Source organism: Rhinopithecus roxellana, chromosome 6 (genome assembly GCF_007565055.1).
Source record: "Rhinopithecus roxellana isolate Shanxi Qingling chromosome 6, ASM756505v1, whole genome shotgun sequence".
Lineage (NCBI taxonomy): Eukaryota > Metazoa > Chordata > Mammalia > Primates > Cercopithecidae > Rhinopithecus > Rhinopithecus roxellana.
Window position 1 is genome coordinate 54,520,528 of NC_044554.1, and position 21,635 is coordinate 54,542,162.

Consider the following 21,635-nt stretch of genomic DNA (forward strand, 5'->3'; position numbering starts at 1 on the left):
ATTTTATTTTTTTCTGAGACCAAGTCTCACTCTGTCGCCCAGGCTGGAGTGCAGTGGTGTGATCTCAGCTCACTGCAAGCTCCACCTCCCAGGTTCACGCCATTCTCCTGCCTCAGCCTCCTGAGTAGCTGGAACTACAGTCGCCCACCACCACACCTGGCTAATTTTTTGTATTTTCAGTAGAGACAGGGTTTCACTGTGTTAGCCAGGATGGTCTTTCTTGATCTCCTGACCTCATTATCCGCCCGCCTCAGGCTCCCAAAGTGCTGGGATTACAGGCGTGAGCCACCACATGCGGCCAGTATTTTATTTTTTATATTGTTTTTCAAAATAGTTGTATAACTAAAAATGATAGTTTTCTGTTATTCCATCTTCCAGGTGACTCACAATGTGAGCAAAAGACTTTATCAGTATTACAGCAAAGAAGCCACCACCTGAATTCATTATTTTCAGTCATAGCAACCTCATTTTTCAGAAAATAAGAAAGCTCCTCATAAAGATATTCCACCCCCAGACCTTCTCCTGTAAATATAGCAGTGTCCTGTGAGGCGGAAAGCATCTTGCTTTTTGCATTTGACAGATGGTGGCAAAGATGTGGGCAACGAAAGGGGGCTACATGCTTTGCCTTGGAGAGTTGATAAACCTGTTTTGTCAGTATTTTATAGCACTAAGAACATGTTCCAACATTTTGAGAAACCATTCTTTCCTAGAAAGTATTCTCCCTACAATTCTATTTATTCAATAAGACTTGCTGACTTATTAAACTTCTAGTTCCTTTAAGAATTCTGAATCAATGAAAAACCAATTATAATTTACTATAAATATCAACAAGTTGCAGCAAGAAAGTAGAACATGGCTGGGCATGGTGGCTCATTACCTGTAATCCTAGCACTTTGGGAGGCTGAGGCAGGAAGATCGCTTGAGCCCAGGAGTTTGATACCAGTCTGGGCAACATAGCGAGACATTGTCTCTATAAAATAAAAATTTAATAAAATGTTAAAAAGGGCTGGGCATGGTGGCTCACACCTGTAATCCCAACCCTTTGGGAGGCTGAGGCTGGCAGATCACCTAAGGTCAGGAGTTCGAGACCAGCCTGGCCAACATGGAGAGAACCCCCCCCACCCCCCGCCGCCACCAACTAAAAATACAAAAATTAGCCAGGCGCAGTGGTGCACGCCTGTAATCCCAGCTACTTGGGAGACTGAGGCAGGTGAATCGCTTGAACCCAGAAGGTGGATGTTGCAGTGAGCCAAAATTGCACCATTGTGCTCCAGCCTGGGTAACAGACTGATGAGACTCTGGAGGGAGGGAGGGAGGGAGGAAGGGAAGGGAGGGAAGGAAGGAGGGAAGGGAGGGAGGGAGGGAGGGAGGAAGGAAGGAAGGAAGGAAGGAAGGAAGGAAGGAAGGAAGGAAGGAAGGAAGGAAGGAAGGAAGGAAGGAAGGAAAATGCTGTAAGATTCTACAACAGCAAAGAGGCTAGGGAATTTAACAAGAACACAGGGGCCAGGTACGGTGGCTCATGCCTCTAATCCCAGCACTTTGGGAGGTTGAGGTGGGAGGATTGCTGAGGCCAGATGTTCGAGACCAGTGCGGCCAACATAGTAAGATCCCATCTCTAATTTTAAAAAAGGAAAGAAGTAAAAATAAGAGCACAGGGAATGGTGTGGCAAGTACCTGGCCCTCTGGTTAATTCTTTTAGCTGTATTTGTATTGAAGACTTCATCGGATCTTTGAGGAGTATTTTCTTCCCATTCAGTAGAATCACTTTTATATATTTATAGTTCTGAAGTGGCACTCTTCTGTCTGATTCCAGAGCTTGTCTTTCTAAAGTTATATTTGGAATATTCAGTGAAACATATTTTTGGAATTTGCTCATTTAAAGGATAATTTTGAAGTCTTTATTTTTTGCTGATATTGTCCCCAAAATTCAAAGTTGTGTACGTGAGAAAATGAACACCTTCCGCTCCGTATTCTGTAACTGTGTTTGGTACTGGATGCATTCCAAAGCCTGACCTGGAGAGGAAAGGGAAGAGGAGGGCTCGGGGAAGGACGGACATTATCTGACTGGTACTTTCTGTGCCTCTCCCTGCAGGTCTACCCCACCGCTATGCGTGCTTTGGGGATGGGAACCAGCGGCTCCCTGTGTCGCATTGGTGCAGTGGTGGCGCCATTTATATCCCAGGTACAGCTGAGGACTCTGCAGTGGGAGAGAGTCTGAGAGGGGTGGGGAAAGAGGAACTCCAGGCCCCTTCAGATTAAGGGCAGAACGGAGGATTTCTGTGGACTTCGTGAGTTTTCCGGAGGTGCCGTTTCCCTGCTGTTTGGTGGATTTAGGTAGAAAGAGGCTAAATCTGCTACCAGGCTTTCAGGCGTCCAGTCAGTAGTATGCATTGCATTGCATTCAGGGTTTGCTCCGTTTTAAAATGGGGGGAAGATGGAAAACAATGGTCAACACGAGGAGCCTGGGCAGTTGAATGACAGTAGGCTCTAACCCTGAGCTGGAATGGTTGTCTGGTCCGTTGTCCAGGTGGCAGCTGTAAAACAGAGCCGGAGAGCGCGGGCAGGTTCAGCTGAGGTGCAGGGAGGTGGTACTGGGGCACAGGTGAGCCAGGCTTAGGCTGGGATAAAATCCCAAGGTGACTTGGAGCCATGGATGGAGCCTTGTTTCGGGAGAAACAACAGAGGCAGGTATGGCGACCCCTGGGGCTGTGGTTCCTCAGAGGGCTATGGAGCTTGCTGCTTTGCACATGTCAGTCCTTTTTTTTTTTTTGGCTGCAAAAAATAGAAATCCAGCCTGGGCGCGGTGGCTCACGCCTGTAATCTCAGCACTTTTGGAGGCCAAGGTGGGTGGATCACCTGAGGTCAGGAGTTCCAGCCTGGGCAACATGATGAAACCCTATCTCTACTAAAAATACAAAAATTAGCTGGGCATGGTGGTGCGTGCCTGTAGTCCCAGCTACTCAGGAGGTTGAGGCAGGAGAATCACTCGAACCCGGGAGGTGGAGATTTCAGTGAGCCGAGGTTGTGTCACTGCACTCCAGGCTGGGCGAGAGTGAGACTCTATCTCAAACAAAAAACCCAGAAATCTACATGTCCTGGCTGTAGCAAAAAAGGCAGGAATGAGTCTGAGCCCAGTCTGGGAGTAGGGGCACTGACAGGGGCCCAGGCTCTGTCCTCTTTCTCTGTCTGGTGCCTGTGGTCACTCATTTCCACCTGAGCATGCAGGCTTTCTTCCTCCCTGAGAACCAGGGTGCTGTGCTTGCCCCTGCATGTGGCAGCTCCACAAATCCCAGACACACACCCTTCGCTCTGGCCTCCGGAAGACGCTGATTAGTTCTCTCTGAATCCCGAGGCAGAGACCCCCACTGGTCCAGGTCTCGCCAGTTGTCCGTGCCTGAGCTATCGCAATGATGGCCCACAGCCCAGGTTACATATAAACGCAGCTGGCAGAGGTGAAATTGCAGAGAACGGGAGTTGGGATGGGCTGAATAGACTTTAACGTGTATTTCCTACCATTTAACACAAGGATTTTGCTACCACGAATTTTTAAAAACTATCTTGGGAATGTTTTCCCCACCTGTCTTTTTCACTTTTTCTTTTTTTTTTTTTAACATCTGAGAAACCAAGCTAATCCCCATCTGTCTTAAAGAAAAATTGGGATGCCTTTTGTCTGGTGCTTTTGCTTTTTGAAATTCCTTAGTACTTACTTCGTCGTTTATCAGAAAAGAACCTAGTGATGAAAAAAAGTTGTCCTTTGTTTTTCTTTTCCCAGAGACAGGGTCTCGCTTTGTTGCCCAGGCTGGAGTGTAGTGGCACAGTCATGGCTCACTGCAGCCTCAATCCCCCCAGGCCCAAGAGATCCTCCCACCTGAGCCTCCCCAGTAGCTGGGACTACAGGCATGCACCACCATGCCTATTTATTTATTTAGTTTTAGAGATGGAGTCTCACTGTGTTGCTCAGGCTGGTCTCCAACTCCTGGATTAGGCCATCTTCCTGCCTTGTCCTTCCCAAGTGTTAGGATTACAGGTGTGAGCCACTGCACCCTGCCAGTAGTAAAACATGAACCCTATTTCTGGATGGCTGAACGGAGGCATAGTTCATTTTCCAAGCTTTCATTAGGAATTGAGTTCTTGACCGCCTGGAACATTTTCCCTGAGCATTTGTGGGCATTTGTCCCAGAGGCTACGCCACTGTTGGTGAGTTTGTGGGTTAGGAAGGCACCCAATTGGAACTAGGTCTCCTGGGGCCATAAGGCCCTGCTCTGCTTAGCATCCTGTAGCCCACCTGGATTCTCGACTGCTTGTAATTCTCAGTTATCTTTCTCTGCTACCCTCCCCTCATTTATTTTCATTTTTCTTTTCTTTTCTTTTCTTTTCCCATCTTTCTTTTCTCCTTCCTTCTGTGCTCTCGCTCTCGCTGTCACCCAGGCTGGAGTGCAGTGGTATGATCTTGGCTCACTGCAACCTCCACCTCCTGGGTTCAAGCAATTGTCCTGTCTCAGCCTCTTGAGTAGCTGGGATTACAGGCAGCCACCACCACTCTTGGCTAATTTTTTGTATTTTTAGTAGAGACGGGTTTCGCCACATTGGCCAGGCTGGTCTCAAACTCCTGACCTCAGGTGATCCACCTGCCTCAGCCTCCCAAAGTGCTGGGATTACAGGTGTGAGCCACTGCGCCCAGACTGTTACCCTCATTTCTAAAGTGGAGATAAAGAATAGCACCCACTACAGAGTTTTGCTCTAAGGGTGAAATGAGATGAATAAATGTAAAGCAATTAACCCAATGTTTGACATATGGTAAGCACTCAGTAAATGTTAGCTCATATGATCATGATGCTCAGTAACGGTCAAGGTGAAACGCTATTCCAATGGATACTTCTCAATCATTTAATTTTGGAAAGTATTGTTACATCAATCTCTGTGCAATCGAGATGCTCTGCTTTCCTTAACAGGTTTAGATTGGGGAGGTTTCGAATCTGGGAAGCTTTGTGCCAGCTGCTAGGATATTTGCCTTGGTTTAGGATGGGGTGAGCTGCTCTAAGTAGACAGTAGGGTTTGGTGTCACTTTCATGAGCTAATTTAGTCACTTCCCTGAAGGGTAGTTCTCAAACGTTAGTGCTTCTCAGAATTACTAGGGTAACTTGATAACAGATCCTTGGATTCCACTCACAGATGCAGATTCTGTAGATGGGGATCAGTTACCTACTTCCACCCCCGGCCCCCGCTTAAAGATAAGGTCTTACTCTGTCACCCAGGCTGGAGTACAGTGGTACAGTTGAGGGCTCACTACAGCCTCAACTTCCTGGGTTCAAGCAATCCTCCTACCTCAGCCCCACAAGTAGCTGGGAATACAGGCATGTGCCACCATGCCTGGCTAATTTTTTTTTTAATTTTAGTAGGGATGAGGTCTCACTGTGTTGCTCAGGTTGGCCTTGAACTCCTGAGCTCAAGATCCTCCCACCTTGGCCTTTCAAAGTGCTGGGATTACAGGTGTGAGCCACTGAGCTCGGCCTCAGTTACTTATATTTTTAAGTATCCCCAGCAAATCTGATGCAGCTGATGGCAGGCCACCCTCTGGGAGGCACTGCTATCCATAGGGAGGACTGGGAGATAGTTCTTCCTTTCACTTAATTCTTCCCCTTGTTCTTCCACTTTTTCTCTTTTTTCCTTTTTGCTCCCCCTTCTTATTTATTTTATTTTATTTTTTGCCTAAAACAAGCTGTTAAACCAGTTAAACTAAAATGATTACGTTTTAATCAGTAATATGTTTACACATTCTAATGACTATAAGGTTAATACAAAAGTCTCTTTTAAAATGAATGTTTCAGACTAGGCGCAATAACTCACACCTTTAATCCCAGCACTTTGGGAGGCCAAAGTGGGCAGATCACATGAGGCCAAGAGTTCGAGACCAGCCTGGTCAACATGGTGAAACCCCGTCTCTGCTAAAAATATAAGAATTAGGCTGGGCATGGTGGCGGGCACCCGTAATCCCAGCTAGTTGGGATGCTGAGGCATGAGAATCTCTTGAACCTGGGAGACGGAGGTTGCACTGAGCCAAGATTGTGACACTGCACTCCAGCCTGGATGACAAAGTGAGACTCTGTCTCAAAATAAATAAATAAATAAATAAATTAGTTAATTGAGTGTTTCAGACAGGCACGATGGTATGCACCTATAGTCCCAGCTACTCAGGAGGCTGAGGCGTGAGAATTGGTTGAGCCTGGGAGTTCGAGGCTGTGATAAGCTATGTTTGCACCACTGCACTCTAGCCTGGACAATAGAGCAAGACTCTTTCATAAATAAACAAATTAATAATAATTCACCCACCCAGAAACTTTAAATAGGAACATTTTAAGATATTTAGTTGTTAGAAACTAATGATAGTAAAAAATAATCGTAGTCATGAGTATGTAGTCCAAGAAAACAATAAAGGAAAATTTTGCTACAAAAGTATTAAAGATTCAGGGCCAGGTGTGGTGGCCCACACCTGTAATCCCAGCACTTTAGGCAGCTGAGGTGGATGGATCACCTGAGGTCAGCAGTTCGAGACCAGCCTGACGAACATGGAGAAACCCTATCTCTACTAAAAATATAAAATTAGCCGGGTTTGGTGGCGCGTGCCTGTAATCCCAGCTACTCGGGAGGCTGAGGCAGGAGAATCACTTGAACCTGGGAGGTGGAGGTTGAGGTGAGTCGAGATCATGCCATTGCACTCCAGCCTGGGCAACAAGAGCGAAACTCCATCTCAAAAAAAAAAAAAAAAGAAAAAGTATTAAAGATTCACTGAAATACAGAAGGGACCAGTGCAAGGCCTCTGCCAATAGGTCAGGGACTGCCTCCGCACTTATTCTGAGGAACTTTAGGAGATCAGTCACTTTAGCCCTAGCTGGGTGTCTTAGTTCAGGCTGCTATAGCATGTACCACAGACCGGGTGGCTTATAAAAACAGAAACATATTCCTCATAGTTTTGGAGGCTTGAAGTTCAAGATCGGGCACCCATATGTTTGGGTTCTAGTGAGGGCTCTCTTCTCGGCTTGGAGACAGCTACCTTCTTGTGTCCTCCCATTCAGAAAGAGGGGAAAGAGTTTTTTCTGGTCTCTTTTATTTTTATTTTGTTTAAAAAAAATTTTCCTTTCTTAAACTGGGTGGTACATCTGTGATCTCGTTTTTTTCCTCCTGCAGACGGAGTCTTGCTCTGTCCCCCAGACTGGAGTGCAGCGGCGTGATCTCGGCTCACTGCAACCTCTGCCTCCCAGGTTCAAGCAGTTCTCCTCCCTCAGCCCTCCGAGTAGCTGGGACTACAGGCACTTGACTAATTTTTGTGTTTTTAGTAGAGATGGGATTTTACTGTGTTGGCTAGGCTAGTCTCAAACTTCTTCTTCTTTTTTTTTTTTTTTTGGAGATAGAGTCTTGCTCGTCGCCCAGGCTGGATGGAGTGCAGTGGCATGATCTTGGCTCACTGCAAGCTCCACCTCCGTGTTCAGGCCATTCTCCTGCCTCAGCCTCCCAAGTAACTGGGACTACAGAAGGCACCTGCCACCATGCCTGGCTAATTTTTTGTATCTGTAGTAGAGACGGAGTTTTACCGTGTTAGCCAGGATGGTCTTGATCTCCTGACCCTGTGATCCCCCATCTCGGCCTCCCAAAGTGCTGGGATTATAGGCATGAGCCACTGTGCCCAGCCTTGTGATCTCTTTTTTTAAGGACACTAATTCCATTTGTGAGTGCTCCACCGTCATGACCTGATCACCCCCAAAGGTCCCACATCCAAATGTGATACCATCATATTGAGGATTCCACCTATGAATTTTGGAGGGACAAAAGCACCCAGTGCCTAACACCAGGCATCCGTTGGTTCAGTGATGTGTGAACTGCTGGAACCTACTGCAGATGGTTAACGTCCTTTCAGCACATCCATGGCTTTGGGCTTTACCCGAGGCTTGCAGCACAGGCCCTTACAGCCCCACGGTGTGTGGCTGTGATCTGGGTAATGCAACCAAGACCTCTCCCTTGTGGCCAGACTTCACATGGTGTTTTCATCAAATGAGATGGGTCAACATCCAAAAAAGGCATTGAAAAGCATTTAAAGTCTCTATAAAAGCTCCTCAAAGAGATGTCAGTGGAAAACCCCACTGTCAGTGGGTTTACGCCATTTGTGACTCTAGCAAAACTTTTAAGCAGCCTCTTTGCCTGACTCACTTCCGTTGTTGTCAGTCGCATAGCTGTCATCCCCAATTCTCCAGCCTCATCCCTTCAACCTTATCACCCCTTCGAAGTTCAAATGCCAGCCGGGCGTGGTGACCCAGGCCTGTAATCCTAACACTTTGGGAGGCTGAGGTGAGTGGATCACTTGAGGTCAGGAGTTCAAGACCAGCCTGGCCAATATGGTGAAACCCCATGTCTACTAAAAATACAATTAGCCGGGTATGGTGGCACACGCCTGCAATCCCAGCTACTCAGGAGGCTGAGGCGGGAGAATCACTTGAACCCAGGAGGCAGAGGTTGCAGTGAGCTGAGATCGCGCCATTGCACTCCAGCCTGGGCGACAGAATGAGACTCTGTCTCTCAAAAAACAAACAAAAAATTGAAATGCTGCCAAAATTCAGCAGAACTAGCTTTTTTCTAGCGTCCTACAAACTCTGATATATTTGCTTGACTTCTCTGCTTTTTCTAGCTGAAATAATTCAGCCTTTCAGGTTTCAGAAGAAAGCAAAGTAGACAAACAGAGACTCTGTTAGGAGGAAGGAGAATTCCTTAATTCAGAGTCCTATTTTGGTGATCGTTCAACAAGTTCTTTCTGGAATAATTCTCTACAAGTTTTAGAGGACTTTTTTTTTTTTTTTTTTAAGATAGAATCTCACTCTGTCACTCAGGCTGGAGTGCAGTGGTGCAATCTCGGCTCACTGCAAGCTCCGCTTCCTGGGTTTACGCCATTCTCCTGCCTCAGCCTCTGTAGCGCCTCAAGTGGCACTACAGGCGCCCGCCACCACGCCTGGCTAACTTTTTGCATTTTTAGTAGAGACAGGGTTTCACTGTGTTAGCCAGGATGGTCTTGATCTCCTGACCTCGTGATCCACTCACTTCGGCCTCCCAAAGTGCTGGGATTACAGGTATGAGCCACCTCGCCTGGACGAGGGCTTCTTATGTAGTTTGGCAGTTAGAGCACCAAAAGAGACTCAATTAGCTACAGTCTATTTGTTAGCATAGAATCAAGAATTATTTCATCCCAACTGAATGTTCAATGCATTTATTGAACTTGGCCTCTGTGCCTGCCATTGTTGAGTTCTATTTATTTGCAGTAATCAATAAGTCAGATAAGGTGCCAGTGGTGTGCCGGAGCTGGCCTGGGCTGGCTTTTGAAAGCTGATGGTTAAATTTTCAGGAAAAATTGCAAACTGGTTAATGTCACCTTGTTTGAAATTAGTCATGGTGGTAGTGTGTGCACTGTGGAAATGGACAAATGATGTAAGTCAGGGCCTTGGGTTTTTTGAGAACCTGTTGAACATTTGACAGCACACCACCACAAGGTTTCTGCCCTCAAGAGACTTACGTTCAAGTTGGGTACTTTATCAATAAGCAATTAATGTAAAATAATTCCAGTTTGTGATTAGGCTTTGGAGGTAATGTGGTAATGAGTAAAAGGGGTGACAGGCTTTTTTAGGCAGTCCTCTCTGGGAAGGTGATATTGGAGTTGAGATCTGAAGTGTGAGAAGCTGACTGCTGTGTAAAGGGAAATGCATTTCGAGTAGAATGACTGTTGGCTTGAGGGCCTCCAGGTGGGATGGACATCAGTGTGTTATAGGAATAGAAAATAGCCTTGGCGAGCCAAATGGAGAGAAATGCAGGGACAGAATGTGCCTTCCAGGCATACTAAGGACTTTAGAATTTTACCTTAGGAGCAGTGGGGAAAATTTTAAGGGTTTTAAGCAAATGAGGGATACGATCAGTTTTGTTTTTTAGAAAGATCACTCTGGCCTGTCATGGTGGTTCATACCTGTAATCCCAGCACTTTGGGAGGGCGAGGTGGGCGGATCACCTGAAGTCAGGAGTTCAAGACCAGCCTGGCCAACATGGTGAAACCCCATCTCTACTAAAAATACAAAAACTAGCTAGGCGTGGTGGCATGCGTCTGTAGTCCCAGCTACTTGGGAGGCTGAGGCAGGAGAATTGCTGGAACCCTGGAGACCGAGATTGCAGTGAGCCAGGATCGTGCTGCTGCACTCCAGCCTGGCTGACAGAGTAAGACTCTGTCTCAAAAATATAAAAAGATAATGAAAAGATCACTCTAGTTGCTTACAGAGAGTAAATTGGAGGAGGGAAAGGGTAGCGCAATCTTATAAGACAACTCTCAGTTCACATTGCCATGTATTACTGCCGTGAAAGAGGAGATTTCAGAATTTTGGAAAACCCTTTCTGTTACACTATAAAGATATAGGAAAAGATGGTAAACCTGACTGCGTAAAAAATTTACATTTCTGGCTGGTTGTGGTGGCTCATGCCTGCAATCCCAGCACTTTGCGAGGCCGAGGCTGGTTGATCATCTGAGGTCAGGAGTTTGAGACCAGCCTGGCCAACATGGTGAAACCCCATCTTTTTTCTTCCATCCTGAAAACATAAAAACCTGCAAAGTAGACTTGAAACTTTACTAATATCTCACCATTTAATGATAACAAAGATAAATATTTTAATGAGGCTTTTAAAATATATTTTCCTATGTATGTGTGTATAAATATGCATATACATTGTTAGTGATGTAGGTTCAAATGAAAAAAAAGAGTATAAATTTCACCCAAATATCATAGTACTTTTTATAGCCTGCTCTTTTGCTCTCTCTCTCTCTCTTTTTTTTTATGTATGGACAGAGGAGAGGGAGGGGAGAAAGAAAAGAAAAGGAAGGAAGGAAAGGAAAGGGAAGAAAAAGATATTTTGTTCATATGTTGTAGACATTTTTCATGTCCATAAATATAAAAAATAAGCATTAAACTGAAAAATATTTCATTGTATGTATATCCCAAAAGTTACTTTTCAGTTAGTTCTGTATTATTGAATATCTCGACTATTTCAGAAAAATTTTAATATAAACTACAATAATAAGGCTAGGCAAGGTGACTCACATCTGTAATCCCAGCATTTTGGGAGGCCGAGGCAGGCAGATCATTTGTGGTCAGGAGTTAGAGACCAGCCTGGCCAACATGGCAAAACCCTGTCTCTACTAAACAAACAAGAATTACCTGAGTGTGGTGGTGGGTGCCTGTAATCCCAGTTACTCTGGAGGCTGAAGCAGGAGAATCGCTTGAAACTGGGAGGTGGAGGTTGCAGTGAGCTGAGATCATGCCACTGTATTCCATCCTGGGCAATAGAACGAGACTCTATCCCCCTCCCCACAACCACCCCCCAAAAACAAACAAACAAACAAACAAAAAACAGTAATGAGCATCCTTGTGCTTGCTTTTTTTTTTTTTTTTTTTTTTTTGAGACAGGGTCTCACTCTGTTGCCCAGGCTGGCAGGCAGTGGTGCAATCACAGCTTATTGCCACCTTGACTTCCTGGGCTCACATGATCTTCCTATCTCAGCCTCCTGAGTAGCTGGGACTACAGGTGCTCACCACCACACCCTGCTATTTTTTTTTTTTTTTTTTTTTTGGTAGAAATGGTGTCTTCCCATGTTGCCCAGGTTGGAGGCTGGGCTTGAACTCCTGGGCTCAAGCAGTCCTCCCACTTTGGTTCCCAAAGTGCTGGGATTACAGGCGTGAGCCATCGGGCCCAGCTGTGCTTACATCTTTATCCAATTATGCAATTATCTCCTTAGGGTGAATCCCTAGAAATTGGATCGGTAGGTGAAGGGGTCTGCTTGCTTTCATTTTGGTACATTGTGCTCAAGTCCTCTTGGACGAGCTTGTACCAGTGCCTGAGAGCCTTGTTGCTTTACATATCTGCCACAGATGTCAGTCTTTCATCTTTGCCAATCTCACTGGCAATAAATGATACCTCTTGATTATTGTAATTAGTGTTTCTTTTATTAGGAATGGTACTGAATGTTCTTATTCATATTGTAATTGGGCAATTTATCTTTTTTTTAGCTTGCCCACTCAGGTACTTGCCCATTTTTCACTTCAGTCTTTAAAACATGAATTTGTAAGAGCCTCTGATAAATGTGTATGTATATAAATGTGTGTGCGGGGGGTGTGTCTATAAAGGATTTTTAGCAATTTTTCTGGCATATTACAAATATTCCGCATTTGGCAATTACGTTGCAGAGTTTTTTTATTTGTCTTTCATTCTTGTTCATGTTCTCCTTTTTCTGTGTGGGGTTCATAGACACTCCAATGTATCAGTATTTCTTCTCTATATTTCTGGAGTCTGCGTTTAGGATTATAAAAACACACACCTCTTTTCTTCCAGGCCTTCTATGGCATTTTCTTTTTTGAGAGGGCAAGGCGGGAGTGTACACTTTTAATTGAAGTCTAATAGACACGTGGAAGTGCCCACATTATAAGTGTCCAACTTACTCACATTTCACAAAGTGAATGCAACCCAGACTCTGACCCAGATATCCCTGCCGTGCCTTCTTCAAGCCATGGGCGTCTATTGAGGCGTGAGGTCCAGTGCCGGAAACAGCTGTACATTTCCCCCAGCGGCAAGCCGGCTGTTCTGACACGATGTATTGAAAATCCATTTTTCACTCACAGGTTAGAAATGTCTGTTTGCTTATGTTCCCACAATTGGCCTATTTCTAGCTCGCTATTTTCGTCCATTGATCTGTCTACTTTTGTCAGTGACGAGTTCTTTCTATTACTCTAATGAGATTTATACACATTTTTAAAAACTGGCTGTTCAAAACCTACTTCATTGCTCTTTTTCAGAACACTTAGTAACATTCTGCCCAAATCCTATGAACATTTTGATTGTTAATGTTTTCAGTGTATTGGCTAATAGAGGAAAAATGGACTTTTTTCTTACAGCGTTGTCTACGTATCCAAGAACAAGGTTTGTCTCTCTCTTTGTTCAAACTTTCCTCCTATGGCCCTTGCTGGGATTTTATTGTTTTCTTCAAATAGATCCTGTGTGTCTTGTTATGTTTATTCCTAGGCATCTTATGGCATTTTGTTGTTATTAGGAATAGATTATTTTCTTTCATTATAACTTCTATTTTAACATTCTAAATTGTTATCTAAATACAGATAATAATATATTCAATAAGCTGGTTTAAAAATCGATATTTAAAAAAATCCATTCCAAATAGTTATCTAAATACAGATATCTAAATACAGATAACTATTTGGAATGGATTTTTTTAAATATCGATTTTTAAACAACCAGCTTACTGAATGCATTCCTAATACTTTCTCATTTGAGCTTCTTGCGTTTTTTGAGTTTATGATGGTAGCTCTTCTGTGATTTCTATCTATCCCTTGATGCTGAATGCTTCCAATCAGCATTTAATGTGCTTCAGCTGCCACAGCTTCCAAGCTGTAAAATCAACCTTGTTCATTATTGCTTTTCTCCTCTTTCCAGCTAAACTCCTTAAAAGGGTTCTCTTTCCGCTTCATTTCCTGCCTTCTACTCATTCCTTCACCTCCTCCAAACTGGCTGTAGCCATCTCTACTCCACCAAAATCATTCTTGGTAAGGTCTCCAGTGACCTCCATGTCTGTAGGTTCAAAGGTCATTTTAGTCCCTCATCTCATCTGACCTTTGACCCACATTAGGGACTGCTGGCTGTGCTCTCCCTCCAGCATCTCGTGTTCCCTTCTGGTGGCTCCCTCACTTGCACTCTGTGGGTTTCCTCCGACCTCTGTGGCTGCTGCTTCCACATCTCTTTGTGACTTGTCTTCCTCTACTCTTTCTTTTGTTGTGGATTTCTTATTGCTCAATGTTAGAACCTTATAGTTTCTTATTTCACTCTCCACTGAGATGATATCATCCATTTTATTACTTTAGTTACCAGTGACTTACTCATGAATCCCCAACTTCTATCTCTAGACAAGGCCTTGCTTCCCACTCCAGATTCATCCACCTGATCACCTCCCCAGCATTTTCACCTGGATGTCTCAAAAGCATCTTAAACCCAGTATGTTTGAAATTAAACTCCTGACATCTCTCCCTGAACCCGTCTGGCCTCCCTGCTGTGAGCTCTTATGGCACCTTGAGCTTTTCCTTCATATCACTTATTGTAGTGAGAGAGGAGAATGGAAAAAAAAAAAAAAAAAAAAAACAGTTAAGCAGACAGTTAAGGCAAGTCCTCCGTAGAATTCTATTTTTTGTTTGTTTTTTGGAAACAGAGTCTAGCTGTGTCACCCAGGTTGGAGTGCAATGGTGCAATCCCGGCTCACCGCAACCTCTGCCTCCCAGGTTCAAGTGATTCTCCTGCCTCAGCCTCCTGAATAGCTGGGATTACAGGCATCTGCCACCACGTCCGGCTCATTTTTGTATTTTTAGTAAAGATGGGGTTTTACCATGTTGGCCAGGCTGGTCTCGACCTCCTGACCTCAGGTAATCCACCTGCCTTGGCCTCCCAAAGTGCTGGGATTACAGGTGAGAGCCACTGCACCCGGCCTGTAGAATTCTTTTAAACAGAGAAACAACCTGAAAAATCAAGCTGTAGCTGCACAGAGAAGGGAGCAAGTCCCAATGTAGAAATGCCTTTGTTCTTTGTGTAATGAGCAGGCTCCTGGGGAAACATTTCCTCCACTTCCACAGACATGTCCACAGTGGGCTCTGTGGGAACTTGCACAGAAGTGAGGCTTGCCTGAGACATGCCCACAGCTACACAGATAAGGGCAGTTACACAAGTAGCTACACAGATAAGGGAAGTTACACAGATAGGGAAGTTTCTTATAAAAGCTTTTGTATTCAACTGAAAAAATGGCAATCCTCTTCTGGATCCCCTCTCCACAGTGGAGAGCTTTCCTCTTCCGCTTAGTAACTTTCTCTCCAACCTCACCCTTGGTGTCCACACTCCGTAATTTTCTTGGTCGTGAGACAAGAACTCCGGGTAATACCTCAGACAACATGACTGCAACAATATTGTAATTGCCCATCTCTTCCAATAGACTTTACTCCCCATGAGGACCAGGACGTGTGCATAGTTTGCTAATTTTTGTGTTCCTTGCTCCCACCATACATAATACCTCTTACTTGAGTGCCCTGGTGCTCAAAACATTTTGCGAATGATTTCTAATTGGCTATTTTTTAAAAAATTTATTTGTATTCAACTATTTTACTGAAATATGAATTTGAGTCCTTGGAGAAGCAGATGCAAGGGGTTGATTGGAAAACACCTGAAGGTAGCCAGAGTGGTGAGGGAGAGCCCTGGGACTGTGATGCTGGGTGGCCAGCGAGGACTCCCACTCAGCAAGAGCCTTTGCCTCAGCTGGTGAACTACTGAGATTTATTTGACAGTATTTGTCATTTTTGAATCACTACTCTTAAATGGATGGTGACTGGCACTGTTTGCGGATATGTGTTTTATCTTGTTAGGTTCCAGAATGACTGTCATTCCATTTTTTTTTTTTTTTCCCCAGGCTGGAGTGCAATGGTGCGATCTCGGCTCACTGCAACTTCTGCCTCCTGGGTTCAAGCAATTCTCCTGCCTCAGCCTCCCAAGTAGCTGGGATTATAGGCGCCTGCGACCACGCTCGGCTAATTTTTGTATTTTTAGTAGAGACCAGGTTTTACTGTGTTGGCCAGGCTGGTCTCAAGCTCCTGACCTCAGGTGATCCATCTGCCTCGGCCTCCCAAAGTGCTAGGATTACAGGCGTGAGCCACCATGCCTGGCCTTCATTCTACTCTTATTAAAAAGACATGGGAAGATTTTCTTTTCTCTCTAGACTCTGTTGCTTGGAGGTTTGAAAGAGGGAATCCTGGCACTTTGGAGAATGTGGTTCTTTGGTCCTTCTGTTTCTTCTTTGGTTGTTTCTCTTAGTTTTATCTCTTTTTTTAAGTAAATGTCAGGAAACATTTTTATTGAATCCTTCACTCAAATTTATTAGCATTGAACTTTGGGGAGAATTCTCTTGTGGTTCTTTGCCTTTCCTCTATATTAGCGATGATTTTCTCTTGTACATTTTTTTTTTTTCCTTTTTTAGGGATGGGGTATCATTGTGTTGGCCAGGCTGGTCTTGAACTCATGGCCTCAGGTGATCCTCCCATCTGTGCCTCCCAAAGTACTGGGATTACAGTTATGTGCCACTACACCCAACCTTCTTTCACATCCTTAATGCCATGATTTTTTACTTTAATTTCTAACTAGGTTTATTTTTTCCTAAAATAAAATATTTCATGCATCAATTTATGATGATCAGTGAGGTTGAGCACATTTTCATATACCTCTTGGCCATTTGTATGGCTTCTTTGGAGAAATGACTATTCAGGTCTATAAACACATTGTTAAACAAGCATCCATTTGTTTTCATCATCACCAAAAGGGATAGCATTTTTTTTTTCTTTTGAGACAGTGTCTCACTCTGTCACCGAGACTGGAATGCAATGGCAAAATCATGGCTCATTGCAGTCTCAAACTTCTGGGCTCCAGCGATCCTTCCACCTCAGCCTTCTGAGTAGCGGGGAGTACAGGTGTGTGCCGCTGTGTCTGACTGATTTTTTTTATTATTTGTAGAGATAGGGTCTCCGTGTGTTGCCCAGGCTGGTCATGAACTCCTGGGCTCTAGCTAGAGATCCTCCCACCTCAGCTGCCCAAAGCTCTGCAGTTACAGGTGTGAGCCACTGTGCCTGGCCAGGGATAGTGAGTTTTTAAACCGTTTTCAATCTGGTGAACGATAAATTATATCTTGTCTTAATTTGCACGTTGTTCATTATTAATCAATTTGAGCAGCTTTCATTTACGATCTTTTTATATTTTATGAAATTTTTAATGTAATTTGCAATTTTTCTGCAGGTTATTAGCCATGTGTCATCACACTACAGATGTTTTTATGATGTTTCTAATTTGGTTTTACGATCAAGTTTTTTGGCAAACAAAATATTAAATTTGTATGTAGTAAATTTACCAATTATTTTCACTGAAGGTGTTTGTTTTCTGTCAGGCTTCCATGGCCTCCATCACTTGTTCATATTTCTGCAAATATTTATAAAACTTGAAAGTTCAGAGGCTTTCAGTGTTTCATCTAACTTTAAATTGATTTTTTTCCTTTTCTTTTCTTTCTTTCTTTTTTTTTTTTTTTTTTGAGATGGAGTCTCGCTCCATCATCCAGGCTGGAGTTCAGTGGCGTGACCTCAGCTCACTGCAACCTCTGCCTCCCGGGTTCAAGCAATTCTTCTGTCTCAGCCTCTTGAGTAGCTGGGACTATAGGTGTGCACCACTATGCTTGGCTGATTTTTGTACTTTTAGTAGAGATGGGATTTCACCTTTTTGGTCAGGCTGGTCTCAAACTCCTGACCTCAGGTGATCCACCCACCTTGGCCTCCCAAAGTGCTGGGATTACAGGCATGAACCACAGCGCCCAGCAAATTGATTTTTTCATAATTTATTTATACACAAGGCCTGAAGTAAGGATCTAGCTTTAAAAAGCAACAAAACAATGCCTAGCTGGCTGCTCCTAGGCCATCAGTCATCCTTGTCTGTCTCCCCTCAAATGATTAAACATGTCCCTGTTATAATAAACCAAATGCCCATAGATATTTGGATCTATTTTGTGACTTAGTGCTTTACTGATCTCTTTATTCCAGCACCAACACTACACTGCTAACAAATGCAACTTTAATTTCTCCTAGGCAAATAGCCTCTCTGACTCCCTATACCTCCACATGTTTTCAGAAGTTGCCTAATTTTTTATATGTTAATTCTTTTCAAATTACTTTACTACATAAGGAATCCAGTTTATTTAAAAAGTTTGTTGTAATTTGTCTTTTGACATTTCTGTATCTCTTATTATTATTATTTTTTTAGAGATGGATCTCGCTATGTTGCTCAGGTTGGAGTACAATTATAGGGACTCTTCTCAGGTACAATTATAGAACACTGCAGCCTCTAACTCCTGGCCTTAAGTGGTCCTTCTGCCTTAACCTCCCAAGTATCTGGGACTGCAGGTGCGTGCTACTCTGCCCAGCCAAGGTAACTTTAGAATTCGTGTTTTTTCAAAATCCTGTTGGGATTTTAATTTCTATTAAAATTACAGATTGTTTTGGTGAAGATTACATTTTTATAAGATTGTATTTTCCTAAGAACTGAAATAGATTTTTTTATGTACTTAGTAGAGTTATAATTTTCTTATACATTTCTTGTTAAGTTTACTCCTAAGTACTCTGTTTTTGTTCTTATTAGCTCTGTCCTATAAATTTAACTGTTGTGTTTTCATTCCATTCCATGTATTTTTAATTTTTCTTGAGACTTCTTTAGTGCGTGGATTACACAGAAGTGTTTGGAGATTTTGCTGTTACCTGTTCTTAGCTTGACATCCTTTTAGGACTAGAACACACTCTATGATTTCAATTCTTTTAAATCTGTTGAGGTTTGTTTTAGGGCCCTGGATATGGCTTATCTTGGTGAACATTAAGTGGGCACCTGAACAGAAGGTGTATTCTGCTGTTATAGGGTGGACTGTCCTACAACTGTCAGTTAGATGCCATTGCTTGATGGTGTCATAAAGTTCTATGCTGATTTGCTGTCTAATAGTTCTATCAATTGTTGAGGTAGGAGTATTAAAGTCTCCAACTATTTGTGGATGTCTATTTTTCCTTTTATTTCTAACAGTTTTGCTGAATGTAGTTTGAAGTTCTTTTGTTTGATGTATAACCTTTAGGATAGCTACGTCTTCTTGGTGGATTGACCCTTGTGTCATTATGTAATGTCTCTCTATCCCTAGTCTGGGTTGCTTTTTAGAAGACGAGATTAACAACAGATCTCTTTACTTTTGATATAGTAAATCTGGAGTGGTCTCTGAAAATCTGCATTTTAACACATTTCCAAGATTATTTTTATAATCAGGTATGACTCAGAGTTCTTGCTTACAAACAATAGAAACTAACTTCAGTAAAGTTAGGTAGAATTTATCCAAAAAATATCTGGTAACATCTAGTGGATTGTGGAGTCTTATTACGAAGCGTCAGGGAAGCCAGAATGCCTAGGCAGTTACTCTCCCTGACCCTGGCTGCTGGAACACAGTCAGGTGACCCAAACTCAACTCATCTGGGTCTCACACTACCCAGGACTTTAAATGTGGTATAAGGATAGAAAGTGGGGATAATTTAGGATTTATTCTGGTGGTGGCGAGAATTTTGGTGTCCAGTAATAGAAGTAGCAATAATGACAGAATCTAGACACATGCCTAATTGTGGCATGATCTGATCTTAGCTCAGGCTGCCTGGCCTTTTGGTTTCTATCCCTTTTCTGAGCTTGGCTTCTGAGACTTCCAGCAGTAAACACACACACACACACACACACACGCTATATAAACTCCTGTTTAGGGAAAATTGTAATTTTGGGAGAAAAATCAGCATAGTACCTATAACTTGCTAGGACAGTTGCAAAATAATTAGTGAGATCAATGTTGTGGGTTCTGTTTGCATGGTGAGTGGAATTATGTAGTGTTTTGGAAGGCAGCAGCCCTGAAACACAGGAGGTATACTCCCAAATTGTGTATCATAGGGGAACCTAAGTGGTGGTGGTAACACTAGGCTGTGTGTCAGGATCTGTATGTGACTTTGGACAAGTAGTTACTGAGACTAGTCACTTAGTCTAGGCTCATCTGTAAAGGGAAGAAATTGTATTCAGCCAGATAGTTTCTAGGTCATTCTAAATTCTATGTTACTCTATGATTCTGGAGAGCTTTGCTGTTGGTTAACCACTTCATACTTTACTGTCATTGTGAGATTAATGGAGAACTATCAAGAACACAGACCAAGAAGAGAAACTGAAGTATGAGATAGAGTTATCTGAATTAGCCAGTATCTGCATGAAAAGATCCAGGCCAAAGCGTGTGTACAGATGGACAGAAACCCAGTTACTGTGGAAAAATTGACACCAAAGAGTTCTGGTGTCACACAAGGCTTGTCACACAACTCCATAACCACAGACAAAACACATTAGCAATCCTGTCAGAGACCCTGAGATAACATCTCTTCCAAAAAAAAAAAAAAGCTTTTGCCTGTTTCGTGCTGTCAGGACTGAAGGGATAATGGATATTTGGCAGAGAGAGGATATAGCATGAAGTGAGAGAAGTTAAGCAAGCTGAATTGGTATGAGAAAGGGGGTGGGAAAACGGGCAGATCCCCCATCTTCTCCAGATATCAAAACTTGGCTCTGGAGATGACTGACAGGTGGGTGCCAAGAGGGGTCTTACCTGGCCAATGTGTGTTAATGCCAGTCCCTGCTCTTGGCCCTAATCACACAAAATGACTACACCAGAGTGGCTCAGAGAAATCAATTTGTCAGGAAGGGTACAACCTGCAGAGTGGCTGCAAAGGACCATCTTAGTGAAGTGACTCTGTATTTTCCCTTTCACATAAAGAACAGTTTAGAGGTGACTGGAACATAATCAATTGAGTAATTCTCTTGTGACTTGCAGGTTCTTATGAGTGCTTCAATACTGGGGGCCCTGTGTCTCTTCTCATCTGTCTGTGTTGTATGTGCCATTTCTGCATTTACTCTCCCCATTGAAACCAAAGGACGGGCCCTCCAGGTGAGTGATGCAGGGAACTCTGAAGTCTTTTCGACTACCACTTTTGCCCAGAGGAAATGAACTTGGTATATGGGCATCACTGTAGTTAAAATAACTAGTAATTCATACCAAGTTTCTTTCTGTAAAGTTGTGGTTTGAATAACAAGAATTTTTTCTTTTTTTTTCCTAGTGACAGTTGTAGAGGCCTCGGGATTCTACCCTCCCACTTTTCTTTTTTCTTTTTTCTTTTTTTTAGACAGAGTCTCACTGTGTCTCCCAGGCTGGAGTGCAGTGGCACGATCTTGGCTCACTGCAACATCCACCTCCTGGCGATTCTCCTGCCTCAGCCTCCCGAGTAGCTGAGACTACACGCATGTGCCACCACGCCCGGCTAATTTTTTGTATTTTTGGTAGAGATGAGGTTTCACCATGTTAGCCAGGTTGGTCTCGATCTCCTGACCTTGTGATCCACCTGCCTCAACCTCCCAAAGTGTTGGGATTACAGGCGTGAGCCACCGCGCCCAGCTGCCCTTCCCACTTTTCTATCTGAATGTAAGCCTTACTGCAGAGCTGAAAGTGACTGGCAGAGCTGCAACAGCTATTTGTGTTGTCCTTGGGGTCACATGGTCTTCATGTGTTGGCCCAGCTTCATTTACCTCTGGTCCCTCTGGGAAGAACTTAGTCAAAAGCTCCAATGCAGTGCCAGTCGCCTTCCAATACTAACAGCAGGACTGACTGCTCACTCTATTTTGCAAAGTACATTAAAAATAAAAATTATACACACACACACACACACACACACACACACACACACACACACACAGACACACAGATACAGACGCACACATACACCCCTACCTCAAAAGTATAAGACAGCCTTCCAGGCTCAAAGTTGAAGAGAGGGCCTCTCCTACCCCTGCCCTTATGGTTGGATTCAGTGAAGGATGGTCACCTCCGAGTACAGGGGGTGGGTCTGATGTCTTCCTGTCTTCAGCACAAAGCTTGTAGCTGGTTT

General features: G+C 43.6%; 1 protein-coding gene across 3 annotated transcripts in view; it reads left to right on the forward strand.

Moving 5' to 3' along the window:
* The window catches only part of SVOPL (SVOP like), a 101,973-nt gene that overhangs the window by 75,007 nt on the left and 5,331 nt on the right, over positions 1 to 21,635 (forward strand). For all 3 annotated transcript variants that reach the window (XM_010356308.2, XM_030933414.1, XM_010356309.2), the window contains 2 exons: positions 2,093 to 2,182; positions 20,528 to 20,641. In XM_010356308.2, coding sequence (XP_010354610.2) covers positions 2,093 to 2,182; positions 20,528 to 20,641 — 204 coding nt within the window. The remainder of the gene's footprint in view (positions 1 to 2,092; positions 2,183 to 20,527; positions 20,642 to 21,635) is intronic.